This window comes from Castor canadensis, chromosome 14, assembly GCF_047511655.1.
Source record: "Castor canadensis chromosome 14, mCasCan1.hap1v2, whole genome shotgun sequence".
In the NCBI taxonomy this organism is placed as follows: domain Eukaryota; kingdom Metazoa; phylum Chordata; class Mammalia; order Rodentia; family Castoridae; genus Castor; species Castor canadensis.
The window spans coordinates 56,541,857-56,567,656 of NC_133399.1; the positions used below are offsets into that span (position 1 = coordinate 56,541,857).

General features: G+C 37.7%; 1 protein-coding gene across 2 annotated transcripts in view; it reads left to right on the top strand.

Annotated features, from left to right (window-relative positions):
- Zmat4 (zinc finger matrin-type 4) overlaps positions 1-25,800 on the top strand; it is a 403,972-nt gene that overhangs the window by 353,942 nt on the left and 24,230 nt on the right. For both annotated transcript variants that reach the window (XM_074054613.1, XM_074054614.1), the window contains exon 6: positions 6,518-6,614. In XM_074054613.1, coding sequence (XP_073910714.1) covers positions 6,518-6,614 — 97 coding nt within the window. The remainder of the gene's footprint in view (positions 1-6,517; positions 6,615-25,800) is intronic.

The window sequence follows — 25,800 nt, forward strand, 5'->3', positions numbered from 1 at the left end:
TAAATCTAAGTTTACATACAATGCTTTTTTCCCCCCCATCAACCTGAAGAGCTTTATGTAGCATTTCTGTGGTACAGATTTGCTGGCATACTATACTGTTAGTGTTTGTTGACTGAGAATATTCTTTGTCTTCAATTTTGAGTGGTATTTTTGCTGATATAGAATTCTGGCTTGACAAGGCTGTTTTGTTTGTTTAATTGTTTTTTTTAAATTTTTCTTTCTTTCACTCACTTTTATTCCTTGAATTGTTCAAGCTCATTTCCACTTCTGTCTATCTATGCTTGCTGTTCCCTTTCCCTAAACAACTTGATCCAGTTTGTCACATCACAGACTCATTACTATTGGCTTTATTTACATTTTTCAAAGATCTTTGTTGACCAAACAGAATCACTCTTTTTCCCATTTACTTTCTCTCTCCTTATCCTCTACTTCCTGAGAAACACTTTCATAACTTCTAATTGTGTTATTTCTTTACTTGTATCTTGTCTTTCTCCCTGACTTGTTCCTTTAGAAAATGTACTCTGTCTTATTTTCTCCTATATTCTTGGTATTTAGCAAAATACCTGGCACTTATAATACAGGCTCAACGAAGCTTCTCTAATGTAGAATGGTTGCAATTGAAACCAGAGGAACATCTAGCTTTGCTAGGCTTGAAAAGACACATTGAGTAGTCACACTCTGCTAAACTCTCCAAGACCATCTGTTTTATAAACACTGTGCTACGAAATAGAAATATAAAAGTGATGCCTCTTCAAGAAACTTTTCCAGATCTTCTGAGTTAGAAACAATCTCCTCCTCTTGTTCCCATAATATCTCACTTCATCCTCTCAAAATTTTTGTGGTCTATATTGCATGGTGTACTTGTATGCATACTTCCTTTTTCCAACTAGATGGTCTGATGGCTCTTTGCAGTCAAGGTTTATATTTTTAACCAATATTGATATATCCTGTAGAAATGACCTTCAGGCCTACAAAGGTTTTAGGATATTCTTAATATGATATTGTGCTTTAAATGAATTGAATGAGGAAGTTAACATTTTTAGTTTTAATAATAAGATTCTCTAGTTCCCTAAGGGAAAAGGAGCCATATAATTCCAAAGTAATTAGGATTTCAACTGGGTATTAATAAAGCCCTAAGTCCCCACCGAGGACACTGGGTCTTGTGTGGGGGAGGTTTCCTCCGCCCCTTCTCAGCCTTTGTTCTTGTTTATATGCACTGCTTCTCCAGTTTATGATCCCTGTAGTTTGCATCCTAATAAAGTGCCAGATAGTTCCTGCCCACGCCTCTGTTTGGCTGCAGAACATGAGAACTGTTATGGAAAGCAACAGATCAGAATATTTTTTAGATTTCTTGGTGTTCTTGAAAATGCCCATTTTTGAGCATAAATATTTATGTGGATTACCAAGCTGAACCTGCATTTGTTATGAGAAGACCTTTGATTACTCTGTAGTCTGAAGAGGACTCATATAAATAGTAGTTACCGTTTATTATGACAAGATTGATGGAGAGCTCTGGCAGGAGTAATGCCTGAAGCTGGTTTTCATATTTTGATTCTATGCATAAAAGAGCAGAATGGATCAGCTCTGGATAAGCATTCAGATAACTTCCATGCTAGTTGTGATAACTTACAGCCTCTGGGTTTGGGTAGCACAATAATCTTTCTGAATCACACATACCTTGAAATGGAAGGGCAATGCAAGTACAGTTCTTTATGGAATAGCTTTTTTTTTTTCTTAAGATCCAGTCCTTTTGTGGAAAAAAATCAAGTTTTCCAAAGGAGTTTAAGTCTATGGGAAACATCTTTTCAAAGTGTAAGTTTAGGTGGGGGTGGAGTTTTGTACATTTCCAGGCCCCATCCAAGGCTTGCAAAACCAGTATCTACCCAAGTTGTCCCTGGGAGTCTACATGTGAGCATGCTTACTGGAGGATGCATGCATGCACACTTGCTCTGAGGAGCCATTGCTCAAGTGAACAGAGACTCAGCAGTTGTCTGTGTCATCTCTGAACTAACAGTCTATGCCTGGGAAGTTTTGATTTCCTTAGATAACTTTGGAAGAAGATCTCTGGTCATTTCATTTTTCTTCCACAATTAGACTTTTTTGCAGTGGTGCCAAGGATTGAACCCAGAACCTTGCACGTGCTCTACCACTAAGCTGCGTCCTGAGAACCTTTAAACTGACTCTTAAGGAAATAATTACTTAAGTCAGTTCTCAGTTGTGTGACTGACACAAAAACAAAAATGAGTTCATCCTTATACTGAGCAAGCCAGCTCACACAGGACATTTCAAATAGGTTTCTCTGAAATGTGCATTGGGCCATAGAGTGTTCTTCAGGAAGCCCTGATCCTTGTTCCCATTACAGATGTTAAGAGCAGGTCTGATGATACTATACATTCAGTGAGCATGGCACATTGGATGTGATGTCATCAGAAGATAACTATTCTTGTCCTCTACTGACCACTCAAATTGTCTGTGGGGTTCACTCTTTCTTACTCCTTGGATAAAATTAGAGCATGGCATGAATTTTCACTGTCACGTAGTCAAAGAGTCCTTATAATCTTCATTTCCTTCTTTAATATATCCAGGATAGAGCAATATTATTAAAATATCCAAAAAATCCATAAAAGTTAGTGATCCCCCTCTAAACAACTCAGTTCTTGGCTGCTGCCTGCTTGCTCTGGGAAGGAGAATGTGGTAAGTTTTTCTTGATCTGCCTAGAGTTTTTGATTGTCCTCCTCAGCAGACTGCCTCTGGTTCCTCAGGGCTGAGGGATGCAAGGTAAAGCTGAGAAAGGCAGGGGGAATGAAAGCTCACATGATCAATACCACATGAAGCTAGCACAGAATCTGCCTGGCTGGCAAGGATCATACAGGGACTTGACTTCTCATAGGCTGCCTTCCAGCTTTTCAAGGATTCACAATTACTTTATATTGAACTAAATATGTTGTCGAGAGCCACGTTAAACACCAAGATAATGAAATGAATACTTCCACCTTCTTTCTGCAGAGGTTATTTTTGCTCCCAACTTTAGGCAGCTCTCTTGGCTAGTAGCTAAAGACATCACCACATCAGCTCTTCTCATGCATGGTATACACACAGTCTTTGGAAACTGTTATGCAACATAGTTCTGACAAGCTCCGAGAACACAGTCCATGCCTTATACTGCCACCTCTTGTCATGAGAGGTGTTGACAAGCCCTTTGGATCTTGCAGCAGGTGTTAGAGTCCAGTATATTACTTCTCAGGTGCAAGAAGATGTGCCTCAGTCCCTCTGGGTAATTCCATCAAGTCCCTCTCCCTAGGTGTGAGGGAGGGAGAAGCTCTGTGCTCTCATGGAGGAGAAGGGGTGGAGTTCTCCATACAATACGGCTTTCCCTTCAGAGAGTCTCTAACTCTTCTCTAGTCTCTTCTGTAGACTGGAGGAGAGTGGGCAGTACAAGTTGGAACTCTGGCTCTTGGCCACTTCCCTTGCATGTCCTTCCCTAGCACTCTCTTCTGTCACTTTGGTAATATAGGTGCACTTATTATCAGTATCTCAGGACCTCAGTGCAGGGTGTCAGTAAGCAGAGCTCATTGGATTTGATGTCATCAGAAGGTAACTATTCTTTTTTCCCTTCTCTTCCCCTTTTACTTTCTCCCCTTTTTATTAGGGAATATTAATTGTGCAAAGAAAGGGGTTTCATTGTAATGTTTCTATACATGCATGTAATGTTCTTCGGTCATGTTCATCCCCGCCACCCTCTTTTCCTCTCTTCTTCTATCTCCTCAGTAGTCTTCCTTTTACTTTCATGCCCTTGTTTTCTTTTATTTCCCCTAGCTTCCACAAATAAGAGAAGACATACAATACTTACCTTTATGGGACTGGCTTATTTCACTTATCTCCAGTCTCATCCAAATGGACAGACATAAAGACATAATTTTATTCTTCTAATGACTGAGTTTAATATCACATTTCTTTAACTATTCGTCTGTTGATGGGCACCAAGGCTGATTCCATAATTTGGCTGTTGTGAATAGTGCTACAACATACAATAAACAGATATCGCTATAGTAAGCTGAATTCTTTTGGGTATATGCCCAGAAGTGATAGAGCTGGCAGGACCACGTGGAAGTTCTATTTCTAACTTCTTTTTGGTTGTGGTACTGGAGTTTGAACTCAGGACCTGTGTTTGTTAAGCAAACACTCTACCACTTGAACCACACCCTCATCCCATTTTTGCGTTAGTTATTTTCAGATAGGGTCTTGTGTTTTTGCCTCAGCTGGCCTAGCCTTGGCCCACAATCCTCCTACCTATACCTCCCATGGAGGTGGGATTATAGGTGTATTCCACCTGGTTGAAACGGGGCCTCACTAACATTTCACCCTGGCTGGTTTAGAACCATGATCCCCCCATCTCTGCCTCCTGAGAAGCTAGGATTACAGGCATGAGCCACTATACACAGTCCTTATTTTTAACTTTTTGAGGAACCTCCATAATGATTTCCATAGTGATTGAACTTCTTTACAGTCCTACCATCAGTGTATGGGGTTCTTTTTGCCCATATCCTCACCAGCATTTGTGTTTTGTTTTTTGATGATAGCCATCTGAGTAGGGTAACATGGAATCTAGATGTAGTTTTGATTTGCATTTCTCTGATAGCTGAGGATTTTGAATGTTTTTAATGTATGTTTTGGCCATTTGCACTTTTTTCTTTAAAAAGTATTCAGTTAATTTGTCCACTTATTAATTGGATTATTTGCTTTTTGTTACTGAATTTTTTGTTCTTTATATATTCTAGATATTAATCCCTTATCAGATGAATATCTGACAAAGATTTTCTCCGACTGTGTAGGCTGTCTCTTCACTCTTATGGATTCTTTCTTTAGCTGTGGAGCTTTTTAATTTTATACAATCCCATTTATCAGTTCTTACTCTTATCTCCTGAGCAATTGGAGACCTGTGCAGGAATTCATTACCTGTGCCTAGGTCTTGAAGTGTTTCCCTATGTTTTCTACAGTGGTCTCAAGAGTATTTGGTCTTATATTTTGAGTGTGAGAAATGGATCTAATTTCAGTCTTCTACACGTGGATATCCAGTTTTCCTAGCAGCATTTGTAAAAGATGCTGTCTTTTTTCCAAAATATGTTTTTGGTGCAGAAGGCAAGGATATTCTTGTCCTCCACTGCCCACTTTGACATCTCTTCTAAATCATAATAGTAGCTAACATATTACTCACTTTTTCTCTCACTCATGACATAGCTCATTCAGTGAACACCCCCACGCTAGTCTGCACTAATACTACAAGGAAACAGAAGTCAAATAAGTTGCACCAAGTGGCCCAGGTAGCAAGTTGTAAAGTTCTTCTAACCACAGCACAGTGCTTTCTTTTTAGGAAAATGGAGAATAACTTTGCCTCTTGAAAAGCAAGTACTATGCATTAATTAGAAAGAAAAGCTATAGCTGCTTAACATTCTGGCTTTTATAATAGTAAAATCAGAATTTTTTGACAAAACCAGTAACAGTCAGTCTCACTTGCTAAGCATTTTAGTGTGCCTTATTAACTTAGTTCTTACAACAGCATTGTGATGTGGATGGGTTTACCTCACCTTGTGAACAGGAAACTGAGGCTGGGAAGAAGTTACTTGACTTCCCCAACATCACACTCCCAGGGATGATGGCTCCAGGATACAAATCCAGCATTTCAGATCAGGAGTAGCTTTACTTCCTCTCTCCTCTGAAGGGACACGCTAGCAGAAGAAGTGTGATCCATTGTGGTCCCTGAGCTGTGGCACATGTAACAAGTTTCTTGGTTAAAGCTGCTTAGTATTGTGAGGTTGTCTCTGAGTGGGTCAGTATTATAAGGTAGTGAAGATTTTACTAAAATCATTGAAGGCAAAGCCAATCATTTTCATCTTGGAATTCTCGGTGCTTAGCCCAAAATCGATACTGTATTAATGTATTAAATGAATAAACAGGTGACTACATAGATACCTCTTAAAAGCTTTCTGATGAAAAGTAAGTTGTCATGGGAAACAGACTCGTGTATTATTCTTCTCCTAAGTATTCATATTTTATAAGACAGTCCTGAAAGAAAAACCTAAACTAATGATGTCTAAAGTTGTACTTCAGTTCTGCCATTAGATAGGAGATGAGAAAGGAATTAAGACACTTTTTCTTTAGTGTCTCAAATTTCATTGTAGAGATGAAAACTGACTTTGTGTGCCTTAGAGGAAAGTAGAGTGCTTCTTTGTTTGATTTATAAAATGTCCAGAAACATTTTGCTTCAACACAAAGAAGTATATTCTCATAATTTCAGCCATGCAGAAATGGACTATGTTGCTTCTAACAATTCTAACTCCCACTTCTGATGAGGGGGGGACCTGCCGGCTGGTCTCTAGAGAAAGGACCTTAAAGTGTGGCTTATGTGGTGGACAAGAAGTCCTCTCAGATGTCTGTCACTCAACTTGTGGATATTCTAGAACTCATTCAGGTGGCTGATGAGCCACTGGTGCACTAACGAAGTCTCTATCCTCCACAGGTCTGAGGCGCAATTACAGATGTACCATCTGCAGTGTGTCCCTAAACTCCATAGAACAGTATCACGCCCATCTGAAAGGATCCAAACACCAGACCAAGTAGGTACTTCCATGTTTTTACTCTTCAGTCCTTTCCTGGGATTTGTTTTTTTGGAAAGATGACTAATGGCTAACATGTTTCTCTCAAAATAAACAGATGGAAATTACATCTCTTTACCTGCATTCCTTTGATATTTTATGCTGCTTAAACCTACAGAATCCTCCCAGACTTCTTGAATAATGACTTCTTTGGAAACACTTTTAGCATAAATAATGGGAATTATGGGGGTTTTCTCATTTTTTTCAAAGATAATTGAAGGAAAATTTTAGGCCTATACTGTTTAAAAATAAACAATTTTATCCCTATTTGTAGGAATTGCCAAACTTTGTTGTTGTGAACTCAGGTCTATAAGTATCTTCTACCACTTTCTGGGTGAATTTTGTTGATTATTTGTAAAAACTTAACAGATCCCCTAGTATATTAAGCCATTTATATACATAGCTATTTACAGTTAAATGGAAGCTCATTCTAATTTCCCCCTAAAGATTCTCATAATTTTAAGCTGCAACAGGCTGACAAGGCATCATTTCACTTACATTTATACTATGCATACCTTTAAAAATCACTAACAGCATTATGACCCTTTTTAAGGCAGCTGCTAGGGCTGTTAATAAAATAAGAACAAACAAAAGGATGGGATTTTGAGGATGTGATTGTTTTCTCTGAAATCCAGAAAGAGAATCATTTAACAAATATGACCATATTAATGCCTTGTGAAAAATGAATAATTTTATCCAGGAAGCGTTTACTGAATGCCCACCATTTGTCAGACTCTAAGGTGTGCATCAGAGAAGAAAAAATAAATAGATCTAAGCATTCATCTTATGGATCCCCTCTCAGGCTTGGGTAGCAGCATATAAACATGCAGATTGTTCTCTGATACTGTGTGTGCGGCCTTTTACTAAGTGTGTGTTCTCAGAGAGTGAGCAACTCAGGCCAGCTGCTGTGGGGCCTGGGTGCAGCGGTAGAGCCCATGAGGAATAGGCCATGGTCTGACTTTATGCAATATTATGTCCCTGGTGCCTGGCAGACCTTGTGGGACAGATTAGAAGCTTCATAATCATTTTTGACAGAATGAATGTGTTATTTGAAAATATGAGCAATAATCTTCCAGGCAATGGTATGAGAAGGAGCATTTCAGACAAGGAAATTAGGAAGACATGAGGTACAGAAGATGTGGCTCAGGTGAGGAAGTTTGAACATGGGACTAGGATCTGACTCTCTGTATTGTGCTGTCTTATGAGTCAAAGCCAGTTCCATGGTTTGCTTACTCTGGGCCAACCCAGAGGACTTTTATCAAGATATTTCTTTAAAAACACAATAAAATATTTTCTGAATTGTTACGGAATAACTTAGAGCACTTGTATTGATTACTTGTATTGACTATTAGACATTGCCCCCAAATAATGTTCTCATCATCTCTCCAATAATAAAGTATAGGAGGCACTACATACATTCTAATTAACATGTGTGCAATGAGTAGACTGACTCACAGATACTTTCAACAATAAATTGTCACCTTTTGGGAACATGTATTGATTGCTCTTAATAAATAGTGAAAGATAGACAAGAGTGACTTTAAGTAGCATATGCTGTGTAAATAACTGATGCAAACAATGTCTCCACATTCTCAGAGACATCTCTCTCTCCATCTGTACATATAAAACTTCATGTGTGGAATCTATGCTAGGTATTTTCACACTTATTATTTTATTTAATCCCCATAACTACCTTGAAATAAATAGAAACTAAGGCCTAGAGGGTTTATATGACTTACCCAACACCAACCACCCTGCCAGCAAATGGCAGGTGCAGCAGGATCTGACTTCTGCTCTGCTTACTCCACACCACTTGCACTGCAGGCTTGGGACAGAGAAGTGCCACTAGAGAGTTTCATGAAGCATTTTGAAAAAGAAGGTGCCCCTTCTCTAAAGTAATTCAGTACATGCACGTGACTCCAGAAGGGCACACGTACTGTGCTGCTTTCTCTCCTATCAACAAGACTCTATTCACTTCTAATTAAAAAAACATCAAAGTTCTCAGAAGAGTGAAGTGAGGGAACTGTGAAGGCAGTAATCATAACAGTCCCACTTACTCTCTGCTTTCTCTTCAGACTTCAAAAAGTCTCATGAACTTTTTGTCCAGGCTGGCCTCAAACCATGATCCTCTCTATCTCTGCCTCTGGAGAAGCTAAGGTTATAGGCATGAGCCACCAGCACCCAGCTCGTTCATAACTCGCTAATGTTCTTATTATGAATAGATGCTGAGTGTAATCACATACTTTTACAATACATGCTCACATGGTCTCTTGTGGGGAGCGGATTATGAGAAGCCTCTGAGAATTTGACATAAGCACAGCTGTGCCCAATAATTGGCAGGCTGACTTTGGCATGGCCCCGGCCTCAGAAGAGAGCAAAGCAGAATGCAGCTCAGCTGCTTTTCCTAAGTTGTTTCGGTTCAGAGAAGCAGGAAGGCAGGTTTCTCTTGTAACAATGCCATGCCCCTCCCTGAGAACTGTTGCTCCACCTCCTTGTTTACCAGTGGATATAAAAGACTCACTGCAGGAGGACACCAGGCTTTTTGATGGGGGATTTTGATTGGCTGACGCTGACACTGTTGCTGGCTGTTGTGTGTCTCCACCAGAGCAGCTTTCTGCACCAAGAACTTAGCTTAGAAAAGCTAAAGGGAACATGGGACGGTGCAAGTCTAAGGACCAAGACTTTAAAAGAGATTAAAGAAAACATGGGACAGTGTGAGTCTAAGGAAAGAGACTTTAAAAAATAGAAAAGAAGACTTTAGAAGCAAGGTTTTAAAGAATTGTAAAGGAGTAAGGCGTTAAAGAAAAGATAGAGAAAAGAGAAGTAAAAGAAGAGTTATTAGAGAAAAGAAGGGATGAGGCTGTTGTGCGTCTCCATCCAATCGCCCAGCACTCCTGGCTCCAACTTTATGGATGTTTATTATTTGTCCTTTCTGCATATCCCATCACCCCAGTTAATCCCAGTTAGGTCAGGAGAACAACAGGAGCAAGAAAAAGCTCCCTCCAGTATCTTATTTTACAATGTATTGAATTATATTCAGTAATTTTCAAATATCAAACCAATTTTGGGTTAAAAACCCATTTGTCTTGATGCATTATCTTTTTATGTATTCCTGGTATGAGCTTCCTAATGTTTGTTAAGGATTTCTCTCTGTGTGTGTGTGTGTGTGTGTGTGTGTGTGTGTGTGTGTGTGTCTGTGTGTCTTTGTTTATAAGACAGATTGTTTTATAATTTCTCTTTCTTTTAATGTCCTTGTCAGTTTGGGTACCAAAATTATGCTGGTGTTGCTAAACCTGTTGCAAGGTTTTTTCTCTATAGTTCATCCCTGTGTGTGTTTGTTAGGCTAATATTATTGCTTCACTTTTCAGAAGAATTCATGGGTGGAGCCATCTGATTCTGTAAACTTATACTTTGGGTAGCAAGCACCAGTGGCTCATGCCTGTAATCCTAGCTACTCAGGAGGTAGAAATCAGGAGGATCACAGTTTAAGGCCAGCCCAGGCAAACAGTTCACGAGTACTGCAAATGTAATATATATTTTTTATGTCTGTAAAATATTTTTATCCTTGTTTATTTCTCTTTCTTTTTAGATTAGTTTTGTTTACCAATCATTAGTCTTTTTAAAAAATGAAATTTGGGGGTTTTTTCTTGGTCTAGAGTTATTTCTGCCACTTAAAAAATTATTTCCTTCTTTCTACTCCCTTTGAGTTTATTTTGCAGTTTCCCTCTTCACTTCTTAATATCAAAACATAGATTATTAATTTTTCAGCATTTCTTTTTTTCTAATACATGCATTTACGACTCTAAATGTTCCTCAAAATACTGCATTTGCTGAATCTCCCAAGTTATATTTTGTATTCCAGCTGTTTTAACATTTGGTATTTTCATTATTACTCATTTAGATATTTTATAATTTTTACTGTGACTCCTTATTTAGAAATATTTTACTTAAAAGCTAATATTTGAGGATTTTCCTATACACACATACACATATAGTGATTAATTTGTATCTGAATTCCAGTGCAGTCAGAGAATACACTCTAAATGACTGTAAAATTTTGAAGACTTCCTCTGTGCAGCAGCCACATGGTTAATTTTGATAATATTTTATATCCACTTGAAAAGAATGTGTTATTTGTAGTAATTGAGTAAATTGTCCTATGTAATAATTAAGTCAACTTTCTTAATCTAGTTCAAATCTTATTTGTCTTTTCTTGTTTATTGTGTTCTTATTCTGCCTGTGAGAAACAGAGGTAGTTAAAAACCTCTAACTGTAAGTATGGATTTGCTTATCTACCCTTTTAATTTTGTACACTTTTTTGTCTTATATTTTTGAAGGCATATTATTAGATACTTACAAATTTAGGTCTTGTATTTATTCTTACTGAATTGGCCCTTTTAAAATCACTACTTATAAGTATGGAATATCCTTCCTTGTCCATAGCAACACTTCCTTGAAGTATAATTTTTGATATTATCAAACACCTACATCAGCTATACTAACTCTTCAATGTTTGCCAATATTTCAAACATTCTTCCTTTAAGTTTAATAATGTCCATGTTTTGTTTTGGAGTACTAAACTGATTCTAGTTACATAGCTGGAAATGAAAATCGGCCAAATAGACTGAACCATCCTTACCTGGCCAGTTCAATGAACATCAGTATTTAAATGTCAATAATTTTCCAGATTTTAGATTTCTATTTTTAGTAAGAATATACAAAGAAGTATTGCTATGATTAAAGGTTGTTATGTAATGTAAATACACTGAATTGTGAATCAGGAAATTTTATTCCTTATACAACTTTGCCACTCAGTAACCCTGGACACTGGTAGTGAGTCCTTAGGTCTTGGTTCCTTCCTGGATACATGATGAGTGATGACAACATGATGACAAACGTATACTAACACTACATGCCCTTGCATGTGCTCCTGGTGCTCCTCTCTACTGACCCCAAATTCAGCCTTAGAATTCTTCTCAGAACAGCTTTCCAGACAGACTTACAATGTTGTCAAAGCTGGCACTTGGTGTGTTTAGTAAGTTGATTAATGTCTCCTCCAAATTCATATCTATCTAGAACCTCAGAATGTGACTTTTAATGTGAATAGGGTCTTTGCAGATGACAGAACTCTAGAGAGGAACTCATCCTGGATTGGAGGGGTGGGAGAGGCACTACATCCAAAGTCTGTCTTTGTAAGAGAAAGGAAAGGGAGATTTACACATGCAGAAACAGGCAAATATTGAGTCTTTGTTTCCACAAGCCATGGACACCAGAAGCTTCCAGGATCTGGAAACATCCAGGAAGAGTTCTACCCCAGAGTCTTTGGAGGAAGCATGGCCTGCTGACACCTTGATTTCACACAGCTGGCCTTCAGAAGTCTGCATGTGTTCTCTTTATCAGAGAATATGTTTTTATTGTTTGAAGCCATACAGTTTATGATACTTTTTAATGGCAGTCTTAGGAAACTAACACAATGTGGAATTTACTTGCCTTATGTCACAAGTAACCTTCCACTCACTTTGTCCTAGCAGTGACCACAATGGTGACTGTGCCACCACTGATGGCTGAATGGAACTTGTGTGTCTGGAGTACAGTGACAAACTAAAATGTTTTACGAGCATTATATGTAAAATGTGAGCAGAGCTGTAGCTGACCAGATGTTCACATATCCATTTTATAAGTTAGAAAATTGAATCTCAAAGAAATTATATCACTACTGACTTATCTGAGATCCTAAAAATAATTAGTTGGCTGAGCCAAGAGCAGAATTCAGGTTATGATCCCATCATTATTATTACTATTATCATATTACTTGGTGAAACTAGTATTTTTAGACTGTTCTTTGCTAGTATCAGTAACATAGGCAAAGGCTTTTTCTTTTTTTCGCAACTGTCATCAATAGCATATTGGTAGTCAAATTTCTCTCCATTGTTAAATAACAAGAAAAATATTAACTATCTAATGAGATTAAAGGTTTAGAATACTCATGCTGACATATAAAGCAATTGTCCATTAGATTTTTCAGGGCTTCCAGGGGCTCTAGACTGTCAATTAGTACAAATGATTAAAAAGAAATTTAAAAGCCATGAGTATATACCATAGACTAATGAACAATTCTCCCTTAATGTACTTAAATTTGAGCTCAGAGAACATGCCGAGCCTCAGGACATTATATTACCTAGAAGTAAAGGATATAAAAGTTGTCATTACTTACTTTGATACTTTAGTTGGTTGAAAATGAGACACAAGTGTCTAAAAGAATAAGTCAGAGCTGACCAAAATTAGTAGTAATTTCTAAATCTTCTTCTTCCCTTGAGAAGAAGCCTTAAATGGTGATGTCCATTGTGTTTTCTATAGTTTTCTCTGACTGGTATGAATTCTCCTGCTAAAAGATTCATGTTATTCGTTTCCCTGTTAATTTATTTCTGGGGTGCTTATTTTCAGGCTTGGAATATATTTTGTTTAAATACTTTGGAATTCGGGACAACAGTGAGTTCTATGAAGGGTGCACAATAATAACTAAAACATTTTTGTAAGATATGCCAACCATAAAGAATTCTTAATAAAAAAGTAAAATTAGGTTAACAGCCTAAGAAGTGGTTCTCCTTGAAGAGACATACACAAACAACAAATCACACATGGACTCTTCAAAGGCTTACAATATAGACATTCTTTTTGAAACATTCCATGTAGTTCACTGGCATTAACCAAGGGTTCCAGTGACCTAAGAGCTTGTGACTTAAATATTCTTTTTTTTTTTAGAAAAAAGTTTTTCTGAAAAAAATTTAAAAATATATCTACTATTAGTAAAGTTCAGAGATGAATAGGGCCTAATAAAGTATTGAAAATACAGCTTTTCTTTCCGAAAGAGTTAAAATATGAGCTGTTTGGAAAAGCTCAGAATAAAGAATAAAACCTAGAACTTAAGGTTCCTTCTTTGCTTGTCCAGCCCTTCTCCAGAAAATGGGCTTCTGGAGGGTGCTGTAGTCTTTCTAGCCAAGGACTAGCTGAGGCAGTGTAAATAAGGTGCCCGCTCCAGCAGCAGGGTTAGACTGTGGCAGGGCCTGTAGATCAAAGACTGATTTCTACCCAGCTCTGTCTTTAATACACAGAACATGCAAGTCCACTGTTCTCAAGAGCCTTCTTCTTTTGAGGATGGCCTCATATAAAACAGAGTACTACTTCTCTAATGGAAACAACAGTAGCCTGTAGAAAGAAGGGATTTCAGAGATGCAGAAAGAACTGCATATCTATCTATATATAGCACTAGTGCACAGGCAATTTTATCAGCTCTGTCTTTCCCGTGTCTCACATGCATGCTTTTGCCATACCAAGGGACACATTATAATTACAGCGTATGCCTAGATTAGACGTTCTGCAGATCTGAAAAGAAGTAAATGTGGAACACTTGCACTTTTTCATATTACTTCTAGAGTTACCGATGACACCTAATATTCTTTAGCTCAGTCATTTCCTCCCCCTTCCTTCTTTCGGGACGTGTAATCATTATTTTTCTTGCTTGAAATTTGGATGAGTCATAGCTGCCTTCAGAGTCGTTCTGAGCTAATAGTTTAATGTCTCATGTTTAATCATGGACCCCATTGAATACCTTTCATGTTCCTTTTGATGCTGCTTCATATAGTTATCCTGTACCAGTTACCAAGGGTACAAGGCCATTACCTGACTTGATTCAGAGAACTGCATTTGTGTCAAAAAGAAAAGAACCAGGAAAGTAGTAGAGCCAAACAGGGCTGGCCTGGTGGGCAGATTACCAGAGTCCAAGTGTCAGGCCTGCCTCTCACACCTTGTGAAAATCTTTAAAATGTAGTTACTTTTAAATGAATCTATTGAGATACAACTTAAATATAATGAAATGCATAGATTTCAGTTTTACAATGTGATAGGTTTAAGCTACTTCTATATACAATGGAATCTCCTGCCCATTCAAGATACAGAACATTTTCATAACCACCAAAAGTTCTCTAAGACCCCTTTTTGGCTAACATCTCATCCTTACCTTAGCCAAACATTTTCCAGTTTCTAGCATCATAGCTTTTGTCTGTTTTAAAATTTAATGGAATAATATGGCTATGTATTCTTTTCTATGTGGCTTCTTTTGGTCAACATAATCTTGCTGAGATTCTTTCATGTTGCTACAGGTCTTTCCCTGTGTGTCTTTGAACAAAGCATGTCCCCTCATTGAGCATCAGTATCCTCATTTGAAATAACAGGGGCTGGAATATGACATGGTTAATGTCCCTATCAGTTCAACATTCTTTATTTTTATGACTTGAAGGTTTCATTTCTTTAGTTTAAAATATTTTTCAGCTAGCAGTAGATTGACTGTAAAATTTGTCTTTTCAGTGTTTATTTCTCTATCCCTGGGTGGCCCAGAAGCTGACCGGTCCTCCAATTAGGGCCAGCTGGTTCCTTGATGTAGCAAGGCATCCTGCAGACTTATTTAACCTGACCTTGGAATGCAAAACAAGGGGGATTTCAGTTGGTTGTGATTTAGGGCGAAGAGGGTTGTTTAAGGAGAAAGAAGAAAAAGGAGCTCATTTTAACCTTATTCCATGTTACAAATAACAGAGTTAATACGCATGGTTTCTCAGGCCAACAGGTTAAGTAAGAAGGAGAGTCTCTTAAGGAGACCCTGGATCCTCATCTGAACTGCCAGGCTGCTGGATTTTCATGCATTCTGGATCTTTTGTAAATTATCACAACCCCTAAATACTCATCAAAATATGTATAATTATTATATATTAACCAACATTTTAAAAAAAATATTAAAGAAGACGGAAATGTTAACTACCCTGACTGGACAATTATACTCCATATACATGTATCAAATTACCACACTGTACTCCATAAATTTGTGCAATTAAAATAATAATAATAAAAATATAGAATATGTCCCCTTTAGACAATCTTGAGTTGTCATTGACTTTTACAAAAACTTCATAGAATATTGAATTTGGCAAACAATTATCTAATCTCTTAAAAGTATCATGAAACACCAGTGTCAGGGAATTTAATTAAATAAGTGAAGCACACCAGTTTAGGTAGTCAGATTTCATTGGAGAAAGAGGGTAAGGAAGGAAGATGGTAATAGAAACATGCCCTTCATTGTGTTGCTGAATGCAAGTTTCTGTCACCTCTTTTTGGGGTGAAGGAGAAGACTGAATGGGTCCATTTGGGCTGGCATTTTCATGGCATGGACAGGATAGGGATTTGAATGATTACTTCACCCCATTCAATTCTGTCCTATAACCAAGATCTGCTGAGCACTGAGGATGTATTGGAGTAAAACAAGGTAATACAGATACTAATCTAGGGGTACAACAAGGAGTCAAACAATTCCAAATAAAGTTAATATATATGATAAGCAGAAGAGTCACAACAGTGCTGTAATTTAGAGGAGGGAGTGATTGCATTGTGGTTGGGATTCTCAGAAAATATCATGGTGTAGTGTGTGCACTAATTTGCCTTGGAATGAGACTGACTGTCTGCTAACTGTGACTGAACATAACTAAATGCCTCCTTCAGACTCAGTTTCCATTTTCATGAAATACGCCAGATTTTAAGACACCAAAACTCACTATGGTGAAGATTGAGTTTCAAGAACCAAAGCAACAACAATAATAATACCTAATCGTTACTTTAACAGTACTTTCCATGAAGGTTTTTTTTTTTTTTTTGTATTGTTCTCTGTTGACTAATTTACACTGGAAATGAGCCTTGAGGAACAGGTAGGTGTGTGTTGAAATAACCCTCAACACTTCTTCTATTCTAAGACTGTGAGGTTGTCCAGGATTTTTTTCATTCTTATATTTTTTCACTCTACTTTCAATCCCAAGGATACAAGTTCCAGCATGCTCATGGTGTAGAAACTCAACTGATCTTAATCATACAGTGGGACATAGAGAGTGATCTGAGGCAATACTCTCATTCTGAGTTTCTTATAGCCTTGTGCTTATTTTTTACAATAGTTTCAATTTTAATATTCCATCTTTCACCATCAGAAAGGACGTTTCTTAATGCTTTCACAATGTAGTCTCTGTGCCCTGATTCCTTTTTTTGGCTTCCCACCTAATTCTGCCCTTTGATTATCAGTCTCATTTGCCAATCATATGCAATTAGCACATTATTCTCCAGAGACCTTGGATTACACATCTTGAAAATAAATAAAGTTATTGAACTATGTTCCTCAGTGAATTTTCTAAAATCATTCTCCCAGTTATCTGTGGGACTCTTTAAGTGGAGTTTCTCTACCATTCTGATTCTCTGAAGCCCTTTTTTTCACATTTTTACAATTAAAAATATATCATCTTTCTACTTGGGACTTTGATGGTATTGCTCATACGAGACTCTGGCTAATCTTAACATTAACTGATTAAACCTAACTGAGCAGTAGCATTTGACAAATGCTGTATTTTCTCAAATTGGAATGGGGTTATCAAAAAAAAGATCTCTATGCATGAAGGAGACATCTCTTTTAAATGTTAACTACTATTACTTGTTATAGCTTAGTGCTGAACATTTTGAAAATTTTTTTTCCTTTGAACTAATATCACCTAGTCCATTCCATATTGTGTTAAGCGAAGCTGGTATAATTACAATCTGCACCTTGATCAGCGTATAAATTCATATAAACATCATCATAGTCTTACATATCTGTCACCCTCGATAGTCCTTAGCAGCAAATAGGAAATGTGTGTTTTTTCTATAGCTTTTAGACTTACAGAAAATTCTCAGTCCATTTCATGCTGAGTAGTCAAATATCAAAACCTATAAAGTAAGCTTTCAGAAATGTTGGTGATATTTCAGGCCCTAGGACATGATTAGTTCAAAGTTCTATTCACAGCCTCTGGGGCTATTGTTCTCTCTAGAGATGTGTCTGCCTTTTCTCTTCCTTATATAAGTGCCCTTCCTCCTAAAGACACCCAACCGGATAACGTGTGCACTTTACTCTTTGATTTCTAAAACCATCACCACTGAACTTATTTCTTATTTCTCTTCTAACAAAAAGATCTTTAAAATGCCTTAAATAGATGAGTTACAGGCCCCTGGTTTTATTTCTTTGATAATGGGCAAAGTCAAATAATAGACACAGTTTTCTGACATCTTTCCAGTGCTAAATAAGATAAAATTACTGAAAAGCTCAGATTTCCATGGGCAGATAGATCACTAAGTTAGAATCTAGTTGTCCTGGAGTGTCTATATCAGAATGGACACTTTACATCTCTGTGTAGGGGGTCTTGCTGGGTGTTAGTATAATTCCTATTCATGGCAGCTGAGTAGGAGGAGATTCAGATTTTTCAAGAGCCTTCCTACCAGGAAGTTTAGAAGGCAGTCATACAAGTTTCTATTTCTTAGTTTTGTAACCAGATGTCATAATTTTGCTATCCCATATCACGTAAGAATTCAGAAAATAAAAATATGCTTCACATGGATAAGAGAGATCAGAACAAAATATAATTTGAGAAAGTCACTACAACTGGAAATGTTATGAGCACCATCAGTTGTCCCTCTTGTAAGGTGATAGGAAGGAGGTCACACTCTCTTATACCAGCATTTCAAGAAAATACCAACACAAGTAAAAGATTTATCAATGTTTTTTATAATATGTACACATTGAAAAGAAACTTTGATTTCAAACCTAACTCAGAAGCAAATAACTGATCAGTCAACCATGTGTAACAGGATATTTTCATAGCAAATTTAGTTGAAGATTTTCAGTTAGATTGCATGTCATAGCAAATGAACACCAGAACACATTCATTGATTGGGTCAAAGACTAGCAAACATTTACTGAGTGACCCAGTATATGCTGAGTTACTTAGTAGAAAATGACAAATCAGTAAGTTGAATTTCTTGTCCTTGAAGTGTTCATTCAGTTATTTAAATGCCTAATCTTTATAATGCCAAAAAGACATCCCCCAATTCTTGGGTCCATTGAAATTGCGAAAGAATGTGCTAGTGGCTTTTCACAGAGACGACAGTCTGGGGAAGAGTGCCAAAGTAGAATTGCACTGTATTCAAAACACCATGTTATCCCCAGGAGTATAGGTTCTAGATGGAGTTCTCTGTGCTCAAAGTAGCTTGGAAACTGAGTCAGAAAGTAAGGTAAAGTCAGGTTCATGATGGAGAAGGAATGTTAGATATGTACAAGATGTTGACACCAAGTTAGCTACTGCTGTTTTGTTTCATGGGCAGTCATAGAAATTCTAACTTCAAAGACCTTATCCAAGGAAAGTTACTTTCTTCACATAATTTATATTTTCTGAGTCTTCTTTTGAAAATCTCTCATTACTTATCCATGAGGACTTAAATCTTACAACACCTGAGAGAATGCTTCATCACTCTTGAGGGAAGAAACTAGAAATGAGGATTCCATTAAGAATAAATGACATTTGTGATCAAAGAATGATGATTAGAAACAGTTGCCTGTCCAACTTCTGTTTAAAATCACTTTAATTATTCTTTTTTCCTTCATGCTTATAACACTTTCTCTGGTATCATTTAAGGAACTGATAGCAAATGATAGTGTATAGATAAAAGAGTAAGACTGGACGTCAGATTTTCTTAACAAGAGCTGCTTTATTGTTCCAAAGTAGAGTTTGTACTGTTTTTGTGAGTGGTTTTTCTTTTAACCTTGAAGAAGGAAAGCAGGATTATTCCTGGATCTTTTGATTAAAATATCTCATCCTGTGCCCACAATGGATGTTCAACAATTAATAGTCTTTCTTTTCTCAACTGTTTAATTAGGGTGGAGGCCAACAGATAATTTATGTGACTAAAGTCAATGAATACCATCCAAAAATGTTCTCTGCTAATTGTAATTTCTCCATTCCCGTGAGAGGATGTAACAGGTTGTAACATGAGCCTGCCTTAAGATGCAATTTCAGGAAATTGCTTTCTTCTTTCAAAGAGATGCCCTTTTCCTTGTGCATACCTGCTAAGTAATAGTCAAGTTTTTTTGTGCTTTTGTCTACTTTCCCATAGAAGTCCTAGGGATAATTGTACAGTGAAGTGTGTAAATGGGAAATATTAGAATACTGTCTGTCAAAAATATAGATGGGTAGGGCCTGAAGTAGAAATATAAAGGATGTCATTGAGTAGATTAGAGAAGCTAGAAAGAGGAGACTGAGATAGCCTGTTTGGGTTCAGGACCAGACAAGCCTAAAGATATAGCAGTCTATTCTAGACTTAGAAAAAAGTGACAAATACAAAATGGGTTAAATATTCTCTTTTACACAAACGTATTTCTAGACTCCTTTACTGTTATAGTTTTTCTAAGGCTTCTCTAGCTTTCTGTTTACAATAGAGAAATTTCCACTACTGTAGTTGTACTGACCTTATGGCCCACCCATTTGGTTCTTTTGGAGTAGAAACAGGGAATAAGTAGTTTCATTATAATTTTTAGTCCAAGACAGGTAGATAGACAGCAGGTATGCAACCTTCTGCTTCTTCCCAGCCTTCCTCTTATTCCTAGTTTGTAGACTAGTTTTTAGAGTCAAGGGCCAGCTGCTTTTAAGGACAGAGCCAATGTAGTCTCATAAATCATGTCCTTCTTTATCCTCAGATGCATTGGACTAGAAAGAAACTTGGAAGATGGAAAGAAATACACTATCAGGTCATGTAGAATCATGCATGAGAAATCATATTCCTAAGACAGCTCTAATTCAAATTCTGAAGTCTAATTTAGAGCATTTCTTTTTCTTATATATTTTTTACTTTAAAATTGTTTCTATTACTAGTACTCCTCCAAGAAGATGAACTGCTGCTATTACCTTTGGACTTAGACAGCTGATGTAGTTGTGATTTCCTGGCACGTTCCTCTTTTGCTAGAGACCTACTAGTTGAGAATGATTCAGTTCAAGTCTATGTATTTAATCTGTGTCTGCATGTCAGCTGTTGTAAGAATGTAGAACCAGCTAAGAGTGTGATTCCTGCCTTCAAGAAGTCTGTAGTTTAATTGAGGAGACTAAATTAACAGATAAAATAGCTAAAGGATATGTAAATGCTAATATGAGAGTGGTTTTTATGTAAGAATCAAGGAATTGAGATAAGGGACAGATTAGTACAGACGTGGAAAATGAGAGAAAGATGCTGGGATGTGATTAACCCAGGCTGGGAAACAAGTATGAATTAGTCTTGGGTGGAGAGGGGGCTGTTAGGTTTATGGTTTTGGAGTTCAGAAAACAGATGAGAGACAGCGGTACAGACTTGGGAGTCATAAGATCCTAGCAGAAGTTGAGATGCATGATGTGGGAATGGATGAGATCATTCAAGGAGAGTGTGTGGAGAAAAAATAGCAAAAATATGTATGTTCACTTGTGTTCAACTGTCCATATGCCCCCCCACACACATACACAGTGACAAAGAAAGAGAAAATAGCACTTTTTCTCCTAATGATGTATTTTATATTTCTCTTGTACAAGCAGGAGAACAGGATGGATTAGTATTTCAGAAATCAAGGAAGATGAAGAGAGAGGGTGCAGAACAGAGTAATAAATGCCAGAAAGAGTCAAGTTGAAAGATTTTTAAATTCCAGATGGGTTGTCTATTAGGAAGTGGTTGTTCATTTTCCAGGGGTTTTGCTTATGGTTTGAGGCTGCATTGATCACAACCACTGGGTGAGAGGGAAGAGAGAGAGAGCTCCTTACCAGTGTTTCCCTTGTGTGACACTTTAATAAGTTAAACAGTAAGTTAGGTTTTAAAAATTCTGCCTTTGAGATACCTTAAAAGCAACTGAGGCCAATAGGAAAAGGGGAACAGGAACTAGAGAAAAGATTAGATCAAAAAGAATTAACCTAGAAGGTAACACACACACACAGGAAATCAATGTGAGTCAATGCCCTGTATAGCTATCCTTATCTCAACCAGCAAAAACCCTTGTTCCTTCCTGTTATTGCTAATACTCTCTCTACAACAAAATTAGAAATAAGGGCAAAATAGTTTCTGCAGGGTATTGAGGGGGTGGGGAGAGAGGGAGGGGGCGAAGTGGGTGGTAAGGGAGGGGGTGGGGGCAGGGGGGAGAAATGACCCAAGCCTTGTATGCACATATGAATAATAAAAGAAAAAATAAATAAATGAAAATTCTGCCTTTGAAGTTATAATGCTTTATTCAAGTGGGTATGTCCTACAAGTAATTGGAAAACAAACCTGATATGCTGATACAAAACAGGAGTTAACATGGAGACACTGGAGTCCTCTAATAGGTAAAACTAAAGGCTAGGGAGTAGATGTTTCCTCCAATGCAGAGAAAGGGGCAGAGGGAAAGAGCAGCACAGGGGCATTGTATCTGCTGGGTCCAATCTGAGAAGCAAAACCAGGAGGTAAGGTAAGTCTCTCTCTCTCTCTCTCTCTCTCTCTCTCTCTCTCTCTCTCTCTCTCTCTGTTTCTCTCTCTCTCTCCCTCATTTGTACCAGGGATGATTTATGATTTGACCATAAGCAATTATGTGAGCTTCTTGAGTTCTCTCTAAGGCTGCTTATTGACTTTGCATCTGATGCTGTAGCATCAAGTCCAGAGAACAGGCTATTGAGAGACAATATAAAGTGGAAAGGGGTAAGAGCAAGGTCAGACTAGAGCCTATGAGCAGCAATCTCTGAGCGTGAACTGAACTCTACCTTAGTTCTCCACACCTTCAACCTCAGGGCAGTGTTGTCTGCAAAAGAATCTTATGCTCGTGCATAAGCTGTAAGTGCTGACCTGAGAGTAAAGACAAAATCAGAAATATACAGGACAGGAAATTCTAAGAAAGGTCATGCCGCCTAGGCAGAAGAGTATGCTGCAAAACCACACAGTACACCAACAGTGGTGCTAAATAACAATGGCACTAAGAGGTAATGCTAAATGGAAGCCAAAACATTGCATTTATATGCCCTTCTAAAAAAAAATAAACAGGGCTGGACACTGTACCACGTTCCTATTATCCTAGCTACTCAGAAGACTGAGGTAGGAGGATCACTTGAGCCAAGGAGATTAGGGCCAGCCTTGATAAACACAGTGAACCCCCATCTAAATAAACAAATAACATTTAAGATACTTTCAGTTTTCTCAGAATGTGAACTTATTTTTATTAATGAGTGACATTCTGAATCTTTTTCTTTAGGCACATATAAAAACATATAAATGAAAGACCAACTCATCTTTAAACTGAACCATATTCCTTTGATGGAAACGTCTAGCATCACATGTATAGATAATTAATATCTATCTACCTAGAGTGACCTGTACCCAGGATACTAAGGAATTAAAACATCACTGGTGAATACTTGCTTTTATCTGAATGCTGAGATTACTTTGAAAGGAAAGATACAATGATCTGTTTTCTCAAAAGGAGCATTGATGATTAAAAAGATGCTTCCTCTTGTGGCTGTGGCATAGGGAATTGCTGCAGAGTTTTCATAGAAAATGGACTGTCTATGAATGGAAGTGGTATTATTTATATAAATTGTTCAGGATAAGCAGTTATGATAAAATGTTCAATTTTCTTTGGTGAAATTGTCTGTTTTACTTTCAACATGTATATTTAAAGTTTGACAGGATTATGGAAGATCATTCCAAAGAAAATAGCTTTGCCATACTGTGAACAGGTGGAGCTGGAAACTGATTAGGAGACACAGATATGGGCAGCATCAGGAAGGTGTCCATTGAGACTGGCATGAGCTAGGGGGTAGTTTGGTGTGTGGGACAGATGTCAGAAAGCAAAAAGGTCTAACTAACCACTGACACAGAGGTTTTGCCCAGCCTCAGTAACTCCTCTGCAGTATCTGTCTGGGAAGATTATTGCAAAAGTTTGCTCACAGTGGGGCTATAGAAACCATTCTGGGTTATCTGTCTATTCTTTTCTATTAACACACTGTTTGCAAGATACCTAATCCAACTTTGTGTGTGTGTGTGTGTGTGTGTGTGTGTTCACTTTGCACACACCTATGTGAGATTTCAAATCTATATCTCCAACTGTGTCCTGAAGTCCAGACTCTCAATGTAGATATTTAATAGTAGGCATCTCAAATTTAGCAGGGTTAAAAAGAGAATATTCCATTTCCTTCCATGACCTTCTGGCTCCTTCATTCTCCCCATCTCTCTAAATAACACTGCCATTTATCCAGTTGCTCAAAGCAAAAATGTGGCAGTTAACCTTGGTTCCTTTGTTGGGTTTCAACTACCTGCCAATGACTTCTGTGAGTAATTCTCCAAATCTGGGATCTGCTCCTGCTTCTCCATTTCCAGGACCAGCACCCCAACATTGCAGGCTCTATCTTTGCCGATTCTTCACAGTAGCTTCCTGACTGGTTCTAGGCACATTTGCCTTTCCCTAACACTCACTATGTTCCAGGCATACTGGTACATCTTCTTTCTGATTTTCAATCAGTCAGGTTTTTTTTCCTTAGTTGGTATTCCCTATGTTATGTAGAATTGAATTTGCCTTTCATCCAATCAACACATAACTAGTTCCTTCTTGTCAACCAACATAACTTCATGTCAACTTACATGTCACTTCAGTATTCTGTTACATCATCCTACTTTCCATTTCCATCTAATACTAAACATCCCCTCCCTATGCTGTATCTTTCTTATGTGTATCATTTATCTACCTATCTATCTATCTGATTGATCTATCTCTCCTTTTAGAAATACAACAAAAGTTTCATCGGTGCATGGGTTTGTGAGTCTTATTCATTGCTGTATCTCCAGGGCTTAGAAGTGGTCAGCACACAGAAGGCATGTACTACAATCGAGTACTAGAGATAGTCAGAGATAGGTAAAGCTAATGTAAGGTGGGAAATGCCATGTCCAGAGAGAGCTATGAGAACACATGAAAGGGATGGCCAGCCTGGTATGTGAGAAGCCTTGTTTGAAGCAGTTGAGGCTGGTCCAGAACCATTAGTTAAGTCTAGTTTATATTCTTAGAAATGACACCTTTTGGAAACTACAAGTCTTTAAAATATTATTAATAAAGAGCCTGGAATGCAGACAGTAAAGAAATAGACCTAAACTGTTAGCAAGAAGTTAGAAGTACTAAATATTATCTAAAAAAGAAAAGTTCTTATTCTACATGGATGGAATCACATTGAAGTCATCTCAGTGCAGGATACTGAAGGTTAGTTTTAAGAAGGTAAAATCAAGAAACAGAAATGATAATTAGGGAATTATGAAGGCAGTACAGGCAGGAAGTGACTCCCTTATGAACCAGGAAGGGGTGTTGTAAGACTGGATGGAGTAAGAAGGCAAGAGTTATCTAAGACATTAACAGCACTGTGAGATGAAGAAAGGAACAAATGAACACAAGTCATATGAGACAATGCCAGACTTCAGACAGGAGTACTGAATGGTATAGGTGATGGTATCACCTGAATAAAGGAGGAAAACCTAGTTTGAAAGAGGAAAGTCGTGAGTTTAATCTTATTGCTGTTAAGTGTGAAAATTCCATAGATCATTAAGAAATATTTTTCAATAAAAATGTGTGTGTGTGTGTGTGTGTGTGTGTGTGTATATATATATATATATATATATATTCACATCAGAGGGGCATGGAATTGATTAAGAGGGAAATATAAATTTGAGAATCCTCATGTAGTGGTAGTTAAAACCAGCATGAATGCTGGTGAATCATGAGGATATGGAGTGAAAAGAGAGCAAGCAAGGATTACTTCCTAAGGGCTGGTGAAGTGGCTCAAGCAGTAGCATACTTGCCTAACAAGTGTGAGGCCCTGAATTCAAACCCCAGTACTGCTACCCCCCCCCAAAAAAAGGATGACTCCGTAGAAAACAGCAAACTTCAAATGTCAGGTGAAGGAGATCAAAAAGGAGTGTTTATAGAGGTGGGAGAGTCATGTGGCTGATTTCTCAGAATACAGGACAGACTTTTAAGGAGACAGTGTCAAAAGCACAAGAGAAATCTGGTAAGCTAAAGTACAAATACCACTGCCTAGTCTGTAAGGGGGCTGTTTATGACCTAGCCAAGGCAGTTTGTGGAGCATTCAGGGAGAAGACAGCTTATAGTATGTTACAGGGTGAATAGAATGAGATATAGCCTTCCTGGTAGCAGGAGGACAAGCACATGCTTTAAGACAGGAGGAGGAAAGGGATCGAAGGTGTATTTCCTACTGAGGTGAAGGAGGTTGGGTGAATA